At 52.0% G+C, this 10,000-nt stretch overlaps 1 protein-coding gene across 1 annotated transcript in view; it reads right to left on the bottom strand.

The window, feature by feature from the left end:
- hecw2b (HECT, C2 and WW domain containing E3 ubiquitin protein ligase 2b) overlaps positions 1–10,000 on the bottom strand; it is a gene marked incomplete at both ends in the record, with an annotated part of 39,876 nt that overhangs the window by 20,241 nt on the left and 9,635 nt on the right. Inside the window, 9 exon segments of the mRNA XM_080539846.1 lie at positions 1–145; positions 645–766; positions 1,953–2,053; positions 3,427–3,574; positions 4,749–5,025; positions 5,916–6,490; positions 8,987–9,084; positions 9,342–9,481; positions 9,619–9,785. The exon segment at positions 1–145 is cut by the window's left edge and continues 41 nt beyond it. Coding sequence (XP_080395972.1) covers positions 1–145; positions 645–766; positions 1,953–2,053; positions 3,427–3,574; positions 4,749–5,025; positions 5,916–6,490; positions 8,987–9,084; positions 9,342–9,481; positions 9,619–9,785 — 1,773 coding nt within the window.

Here is a 10,000-nt window from a genome sequence, read left to right as displayed (position 1 = left end):
GCTCCAGGCGGCTGTTAGAGAAGGCGTTGAGGAACACCACCAGGTCGCGGTTGTGCTGGTAGCGCTCGAAGCTCTGGGCGTCCCGACGCACCTTGCTGACCATGTGCTTCAGACACGTGTTACTGGTGAACATGGTGTGGGCTGCCTAGGGGTCAGAGGTCAGGGTCAGAGGTCAGGGTTAGGGGTCAGAGGTCACCTTGCTGACCATGTGCTTCAGACACAGGACACCCCTAACCCTGTTTGGAGGGGGGGGGCAGGGGTTAGGGGTCAGGGTCAGGGTTAGGGGTCAGGGTTAGGGGTCAGGGTTAGGATCAGGGTCAGGGTTAGGGTTAGGGGTCAGGGTTAGGGGTCAGGGTCAGGGTTAGGGGTCAGGGTCAGGGTCAGGGTCAGGGTTAGGGGTCAGGGTTAGGGGTCAGGGGTCAGGGTCAGGGTTAGGGGTCAGGGTCAGGGTTAGGGGTCAGGGTTAGGGGTCAGGGTCAGGGTCAGGGTTAGGGGTCAGGGTCAGGGTTAGGGGTCAGGGTTAGGGGTCAGGGTTAGGGGTCAGGGTCAGGGTTAGGGGTCAGGGTTAGGGGTCAGGGTTAGGGGTCAGGGTCAGGGTTAGGGTTAGGGTTAGGGTTAGGGTCAGGGTTAGGGGTCAGACTCACAGGGTTGGCGTGCAGCAGGGTGAAGAAGTCTGGGCTGGTGAGAAACTTGGCGCAGGGCGACTGCAGCAGGACGGAGAGGCGGGGCCTGGAGCTGGCCACGCCCACACCCTCACGCCGGTACTCTGGAACCACAACAACAACAACAACAACACTTTAACACTAGAACAGCCGTGCCTTGTTTACCTACTAAAAGAGCCGCCTCGGGGGTCGAATGCTAAGCTGCTACTTAAACTCAACGACCACTAGTTGGCGCCTCTTGTAAATTAGCCTCCTTCCTACACAGAAAAACAGCTAAATAGTTTTATACTAGCTTATCCTGAAGTGACGTTGAAAGTGTAAGGATACTGGGTGGTAGAACGCACATATGTAGGAGAAGTCATGAAAGGAGGGTCCTGAAATGTGATCTGCAGGAATGCTGGAGGGATTAGGAATCTCGGAAATGTCCGGTTTGTCGGACTAGCTCGTGGATGTCACCTGGCTCTGAGGAGCCTGTGTGAGGCCTTCTTATGGCGCTGTTCCACTACCGGGCCGACCCGACCCGACCCAGGCAGGCCCGGTTGGTTTACCTTTCTCCACTGCCAACCGAGCCGTACCGGGCCATAGTACCCGTGCCATTTTTAGTTCCAGTTCGAGAGGGGTACTTTCGGTATTTTTTTGCCAGGCTGTGTGTGTGACGTGTGACGCTGCAGACCGTTGATTGGTCAATGGAAATCGTCATCATGGAAATCGTCATCATGTTCATAGACTTCATCGCTAACCGCCATTTTTAACAGATTTCGCTCTCGGAAAATGTCACTTACTGTTTCTGTAATAAAGATTTGTTAGAGAAGACCGGCCTGGGAGCTGTCAATGAATGAATGGTCTTTATTGTCATTAATACAGTACAGGTACCATACAACGACATTTAGGAGGGGGGGCTCCCCTGGTGCTTGGAAAAAATACTAAAAACAAGAGGGCCAAGGGTAAAATAAAAGAGGGAAAAGAGCTGGTTTACATAAATAAAGGCTATGTACACTATCTACTATACTATACTACTATACTATACAATAAAACACTGTGCTGTACTCTATGCTATGCTATAAATATCCTAACTTTTCCAATATCTGAACCTTATGTACACAAGGGTTGTCATATTGCACATAGTGTTATTGCACATTCATGAAAGTGTGGCAGTTAGCAGACAGGTCTGACAGCTGAGGCAGCAGCCAACCTCAGGTGCACCGTGAGGAACTCAAGCTCTTCTTGACTGATTGATTCTTTTAATAATTGTAGACGTTTTTCCAGAAAGACCAGAATGCACCGGGGTACCTGGGATGGCCTGGTGCGTCAGGTCTGGGTCCTCAGGGGGGAGGGGCTCCGCTGGCTCCTCTGGCCTCTCATTGGTCATCGTCCTGCGGATGCTCTGGTACCTGCGGGGGCGGAGCCATGACGCCACCGTCAATAAAGCTGTTTATGATTGGCTAATAATAATAATAATCATAATAATCATAATAATAATAATGAAGCTGTTTATAATAGGCCTATAATAATAATAATAATAATAATAATAATAAGAAGAAGAAGAAGAATAAAGCTGTTTATAATTGGCTTATAATAATAATAATAATAATAATAATAATAACAATAATAAAGCTGTTTATAATAGGCATATAATAATAATAATAACAATAATAATAATAATACATTTATTTTATAAGGCGCCTTTCATGGCACTCAAGGTCGCCGTACAACAAATTTAAAAACAGTTACAAAATTCAAAATACATAGAAATACACAGTATAGACATAGCTAGCAGCAGAGCAGCACGGGAACAGTAAATCAACAGGGATACGCCTGCGTAAACAATAATAAAGCTGTTTATAATTGGCTTATAATAATAATAATAAATCTGTTTATGATAGGCTTATAATAGTAATAACAATAATTATATTAATAAGAATGATATTATTATTGATAATAACAATAACAACAACAATAATAATGATAATAATGATATTATTAATAATAATAATAATACCAGAAATAGATGTATGTAAAAATGTAAATGTAGATAGATAAATAAAAAGGAAAACAAAAACATGTCTGCCTGTCTGTGTGTGTGTGTGTGTGTGTGTGTGTCTGACCTGTGTGTGTGTGTGTGTGTGTGTGTGTGTGTGTGCGTGTGTGTGTCTGACCTGTGTGTGTGTGTGTGTGTATCTGACCTGTGTGTGTGTGTGTGTGTGTGTGTGTGTCTGACCTGTGTGTGTGTGTGTGTCTGACCTGTGTGTGTGTGTGTGTGTGTGTGTGTGTGTGTGTGTGTGTGTGTGTGTGCGTGTGTGTGTGTGTGTCTGACCTGTGTGTGTGTGTGTGTGTCTGACCTGTGTGTGTGTGTGTGCGTGTGTGTGTCTGACCTGTGTGTGTGTGTGTGTGTGTGTATCTGACCTGTGTGTGTGTGTGTGTGTGTGTGTGTGTCTGACCTGTGTGTGTGTGTGTGTGTCTGACCTGTGTGTGTGTGTGTGTGTGTGTGTGTGTGTGTGTGCGTGTGTGTGCGTGTGTGTGTGTGTGTGTGTCTGACCTGTGTGTGTGTGTGTGTGTGTGTGTCTGACCTGTGTGTGTGTGTGTGTGTGTGTGTGTGTGTGTGTGTGTCTGACCTGTGTGTGTGTGTGTGTGTGTCTGTGTGTATCTGACCTGTGTGTGTGTGTGTGTGCGTGTGTGTGTGTGTGTGTGTGTGTCTGACCTGTGTGTGTGTGTGTGTGTGTGTGTCTGTGTGTATCTGACCTGTGTGTGTGTGTGTGTGTCCTACCTGCGGTTGAGCTGCTCCATCTGCTGTGTGGATCCTGAGCGGGGGAGGGGGGGGCGGGGGGGGGCGGTGGGCCGCTGCCAGGTGGTGGTCCTGTTCACATGGTCCACGTAGAACACCCTGCCATGGCTGTCTATACGGGCCTCCCAGCCTACACACACACACACACACAGGGTTAACACCCTGCCATGGCTGTCAATACGGGCCTCCCAGCCTACACACACACACACACACACACACACACACACACACAGGGTTAACACCCTGCCATGGCTGTCTATACGGGCCTCCCAGCCTACACACACACACACACACACACACACACACACACACACACACACACACACACAGGGTTAACACCCTGCCATGGCTGTCAATACGGGCCTCCCAGCCTACACACACACACACACACACACACACACACACACACACACACACACACACACACACACACACACACACAGGGTTAACACCCTGCCATGGCTGTCTATACGGGCCTCCCAGCCTACACACACACACACACACACACACACACACACACACACACACACACACACACACACACACACACACACACAGGGTTAACACCCTGCCATGGCTGTCTATACGGGCCTCCCAGCCTACACACACACACAAACACACACACACACACACACACACACACACACACACACACACACACACAGGGTTAACACCCTGCCATGGCTGTCAATACGGGCCTCCCAGCCTACACACACACACACACACACACACACACACACACACACACACACAGACTCACCCACACACACACACTCTCACTCATACTCCCACTCATACTCCCACTCCCACTCCCACACACACACACACACACACACACTGTGAACACCCTGCCGTGGCTGTCTATACAAGCCTCCCAGTCTGACACACACACACACACACACACACATACACACACACACGTTTCCCATCAATTACCTAGGCTGTGGCGGCATACAGTCATATAGCCCTGCTAATCCTTCTACTCTAATCTGTAATCTCAGTGTGTCTCTACTTTAATCTCTAATCTCAGTGTGTCTTTAATCTCTAATCTCAGTGTGTCTTTAATCTCTAATCTCAGTGTGTCTTTAATCTCTAATCTCAGTGTGTCTTTAATCTCTAATCTCAGTGTGTCTTTAATCTCTAATCTCAGAGTGTCTCTACTCTAATTTCCTTTTTTTCACAATCCTCTAATGTTGGTTTAATAATGTTGGTTTACCTCTTATGTCTCTCTCTCTCTCTGTGTCTCTCTCTGTGTCTCTCTCTGTCTCTCTCTGTGTCTCTCTCTCTCTCTGTCTCTCTCTCACCCGTCTCTCTGTCCACCTCAACGATGCTCTGAGGTGAATCCATGGACCCGCCCGCCTCCGATGACTCCGCCCCCTCCTCCTGAGACACGCCCCCCGAGGCCTGCAGGCTCCGCCTCCTCTGCCAGATCTCTCCTCGCTCCTCTTCCTGATTGGACGCCGCCCCTGTTAGGTCAGTGCCCGTGGCCCCGCCCCCTTGATCCTCCTCTACGTTACTGCTGGATGACTCCGCCCCTTCCTCTTCCGCCTTGGGAGCCACTTCCTGTTTCTTCTCTGCTTCCTGCAGAACAGATATATACAGAATATATATACAGAATAGAACACGTTATTAATGCCTGATTACCTCTGTCTCTCTGTCTCTCTCTCTCTGTCTCTCTCACACCTCTTCTCTCTCTCTCTCTCTCTCTCTCTCTCTCCCTCCCTCCCTCCCTCCCTTTGAAAAACGGGTTAGACAGACTCCCCAAAGGTCATAATGTTGTTGTCAAAATCATCCTTTCAAAAGATCAGGAGGTGTGAAGCCAGTCGACGCCCAGGTATGAGAGAGAGAGAGAAAGAGAGAAACAGAGAGAGAGAGAGAGACAGAGAGAGAGACAGACAGAGAGACAGAGAGAGAGACAGACAGAGAGACAGAGAGAGAGACAGACAGAGAGACAGAGACAGAGAGAGAGAGAGAGAGAGAGAGAGAGTGTGGGCTGTACCACGTACCTGAGGAGGTGGGGTGGTCTCTGGGGTGGACTCTCCCTCAGCCTGCATCACCACAGCTGCTGCTGCTGCCTCACAGACATCTGTGGCTAGAGGAACCTCACACGCTGATCCAGACACAGACCTAACTCCAGCCTCTGCCCCAACCCCAACCCTAGGCCCTCCTAATGCCCCAGACCCTGATCCAATCACAGCCCCAGTCCCTGATCCAGCCCTAGGCCCTCCCAATGCCCCAGGCCCAGTCCCAGCCCCAGCCTCTGTCCCTGCCCTAACCCCAGCTTCCAATACCCCAGCCCCAACCCCAGTCCTAGCCCTAAGGCCTTCCATTAACCCCGCCCCAGCCCCAACCACAGCCCCAGTCCTAGGCCCTTCCAATGACCCAGCTTCCAATGCCCCAGCTTCCAATGCCCCAGCCCCAGCCCCAGTCCTAAGCCCTTCCATTGCCCCCGCCCCAACCCCAGCCCCAACCCCAGCCTCAGAGAGGGCGTCTGGCGTCTCCTTGGGTGTCTGGACCCCATTGGCCAGCGCAGTGTTCCTGCCCGGCGGCGGTTGGTCGGCGTTTGGCCCGTCCTCCTCCCGCCCCGCCTCCTCGTCCTCGTCAGAGTCGATGTGCAGCATGGAGCTGAGCCGCGTGTCCGTGGGGAAGGAGGAGCGGAGCTTAGGGGAGGGCGAGCCCCCCCGGCCCCCCGCCCCCCCGTGGGACCCCACTCCCCCCTCCAGGGCGTCCAGGTAGTCGTTCAACGACACCTGCCGGTGGGTGTGGCCGGGCGGGGCCCCTCCTCCCTCCTCCTCCTCCTCCGCCCCCCCGCCCTCCGCCCCTCCCCCCTCCCTCCAGATGTCCTCCGCCCCCCCGCCGTTCCTAAGCCCCTCCCCCGGGAAGGGACCCTCGGAGCCGGTGGGGGAGGGGCCTCGGGCGGAGCGGGAGGAGGAGGAGGAGGGGGGGTGGTGGTGGGGGGGGGGCCCGTCGTAGTCGTCGTCTGAGGGGCTGCCGGGGTCTCCGTTCACCGACGAACCCAGGATGGAACCTAGGGTGTCTGGGGAGGCTTCTGATGGAGGGAGGGAGGGAGGGAGGGAGGAGGAGGGAAGGAGGGAGGGAGGGAGGGAAGGGAGGAGGAGGGGAAGGAGGGAGGGAGGGGGGGAGGGAGGAGGTGAGGGAGGGGAATGAGGGAGGGAGGGAGGGGGTGAGGGAGGGGTGAGGGAGGAGGGAGGGGGTGAGGGAGTGAGGGAGGGAGGAAGAGAGGGAGGGAGGAGGGGAGGAGGGAGAGAGGAGGGGAAGGAGGGAGAGAGGGAGGGGGGAGGAGGGAGGGAGGGAGGGAGGGGAGGGAGAAGGGAGGGAGGGAGGGAGGGGGGAGGAGGGAGGGAGGGAGGGAGAGAGGGAGTGGTGACTCATCTGAACACTGTCAATGTCAATGATGGTGTTCCACAAGGCTGTGTGTTGGGGCCGCTACCTTTCCACTATGTATATACTAGGGGTGCAACGGTTCAGTTGGCCCACGGTTCGGTACGGTTCGGTATTTTGGGTCACGGTTTTCGGTACGGTTCGGTTCAGAAACAAATGCTACTATTTATTTACAAACTGTTACTTTACTTTATTTTGCTTATACATAATATGGAACTTTAACATACACATGTATATGTTATGTATATAATGTATATATCATTGTATATAAACAAAAAACACTTTCAAATGTCCAAAAATAAATAAACACTTTCGAAAGTAAAAGTGCACTTTAGCCTTGACAGCTGGTAGCCCGTATACAAACAGGAGGAAAACAAATTCACACTACAAAAGTAACACTTTCCACATAGCGTTCCAACATGTCATGTGTTGTATTCCAACGAGTTGCGACATCGTGGATTAATTTGTGTTTTGGTAAGTCTAACATATCTTGTTTAATTGTCAGAATATGGTGGGCTGTGGTGCTTTTGTGGAAGAAAGTGACTGCATGTCTGATCTTACCCAGGAGGCGGGACACCGGGGTTATTGCCACCGCCTTCTTGGCGGCGAGATTTACGACGTGCGCAAAGCAGCCGATCTGTGGCCCCAGTCCACCAGCTTCATGGATCGCATTTACGATATTTGCTGCGTTGTCTGTTGTTACGGGAATTGTTATGTTTGGCCTCTCCAACTTCCACTCAGTCACTGCATTTGTTAGTTCCTCTGCCAGGTGCGCGCTGGTATGGCTTTCGTATAGTGGACGAGTTTGCAGTACTGCGCTCTTCATCTCCCAATCCGGTGACATGTAGTGGACCGTGACAGTGAGGTAACTCTCCGTTGCCCGGGAGGTCCAACCCTCCGTAGTCAGTGCAAAGCTCTGTGTTTTTGCCAAATCGTCTTCAATGCCTCTGCGCGTTGTTTGGTAAATACCGGGGATTATTTTGGTGCTGAATGATGTACGGGAGGGGACACTGTAACGGGCTCGAGAGTTTTTTTTATCAGATTTCGAAAACCCAAATCTCCAACCACCGAAAAGGGCTGCAAATCCTTTGCAATGAACATCCCCACTGCATTGGTTGTTTTTTTGTGTTTCTCTGAAGTGGTAGTGTACGTCTGTCCGAACGCATCAGAGAGAGACTGCTGTCTGCTCACTGACGCTACCTGACTGGCTTTCCTGCTCCCAGTCAGTGTTATCGTTGAGTGGTAGCGGCGAATATGGCTGGTTCATGTTAGAGGTGCAACCATTTGCATATGGCACACGCTTTAAGCAGAGCTTGCAGACAGTAATATTTCTGTCCACTGTTTTCCCCCCCTTATTGTCGTATTCAACGGGAAAAGCGAAATGACCCCACACCGCAGACTTGTAGGAATCCGGGGCTTCCTCAAACTGTTGCGGCGCTCTCAGAGCTAATTTACGAACGCAGCCAAATCGCAGCATAAACCGAAAACCGCCACGGTTCACTAGTGAATTGAGCCGTGGAACGCAAACCGTACCGTCCGTAAAAAAACCGAGAACCGTTGCACCCCTAGTATATACTGTATACAGTATATGCTTCCTCTAGGTAACTGAATCAACTTTCATTAGTTTCATAAGTATGCAGATTATTTTATTTTTTTACAAACCTAGCATGCCCTCCCCCCCCCCTCACCATCGTGTCCAGAGGTGATGTCTCCCTCTCCCTCCCTCCTCCCTCCCCTCACCATCGTGTCCAGAGGTGATGTCCCCCTCCCTCCCTCCTCCCTCCCCTCACCATCGTGTCCAGAGGTGATGTCCCCCTCCCTCCCTCCTCCCTCCCCTCACCATCGTGTCCAGAGGTGATGTCTCCCTCTCCCTCCCCCCTCCCTCCCCTCACCATCGTGTCCAGAGGTGATGTCTCCCTCTCCCTCCCCCCTCCCTCCCCTCACCATCGTGTCCAGAGGTGATGTCTCCCTCTCCCTCCCCTCCCCCCTCCCTCCCCTCACCATCGTGTCCAGAGGTGATGTCCCCCTCCCTCCACCCCCCCCCTCACCATCGTGTCCAGAGGTGATGTCTCCCTCTCCCTCCCCCCTCCCCCCCCTCACCATCGTGTCCAGAGGTGATGTCCTCCCCCCCCCCCCTCACCATCGTGTCCAGAGGTGATGTCGACTCTGAGCTGCAGCTGACCGCTGACGTGGTCCGCAGGGAGAAGGCGACACAGGGGGTAGCTGATGGGCTGGTCCCTGAGGACGACAACCAATCACATGGCTCATAGCACTGTGGATGTGTGTGTGTGTGTGTGGGTGTACTGTGTGTGTGTGTGTAAGTGTGTACGTGTGTGTGTACTGTATGTGTGTGTGTGTACTGAGTGAGTGTGTGTGTGTGTGTCTCACCTGTCCAGTTGTGTGTGTGTATGTGTATGTGTGTGTGTGTGTGTGTGTGTCTCACCTGTCCAGGTGTGTGTGTGTGTGTGTGTGTGTGTGTGTGTGTGTGTACTCACTCTGCGGGCCTCTCTAGCAGCCTCTGCACGGGGAGGGTCAGCTGACCCAGGAAGCGTTTGATGATTGGTCGGCTCTTAGCGAACTTGTCCTTCACCTCCACCTCCAGCACGTCTGACGTCAGAGCCACGAACGTGAACTTCTACAGAGAGACACGTTACTGTGTGTGTGTGTGTGTGTGTGTGTGTGTGTGTGTGTACCTCTCCCCCCCACACAGGGCTGGTGGTGTTGGGGGTGATGGAGGTGTGAGTGTGTGTGTGTGTGTGTGTGTGTGTGTACCTCCCCCCCCCATGCAGGGCTGGTGGTGTTGGGGGTGATGGAGGTGCGTCTCTCCTGGCCGTGGTGGCTGTAGGGGGTTCGCCCCCGCCGCCCGGGCTGGATGGACATCTTCAGGTAGGGGTCAGGGTTGAAGAACATCCCCTTCTTCAGACCCACCGCACGCAGGTCTGGGATCAGCACATCACCAATGGGAACATAGTTCAGATGCTAACTAGCTTAGATGTTTACTAGTTTAGATGTTTACTAGTTTAGATGTTAACTAGTTTAGATGTTTACTAGTTTAGATGTTAACTAGTTTAGATGTTTACTAGTTTAGATGTTTACTGGTTTAGATGTTAACTAGTTTAGATGTTAACTAGTTTAGATGTTAACTAGTTTAGAT

Source organism: Nansenia antarctica, assembly GCF_963989245.1.
Source record: "Nansenia antarctica genome assembly, chromosome: 9".
Lineage (NCBI taxonomy): Eukaryota > Metazoa > Chordata > Actinopteri > Argentiniformes > Microstomatidae > Nansenia > Nansenia antarctica.
This window is presented reverse-complemented; position numbering and strand designations above follow the sequence as displayed.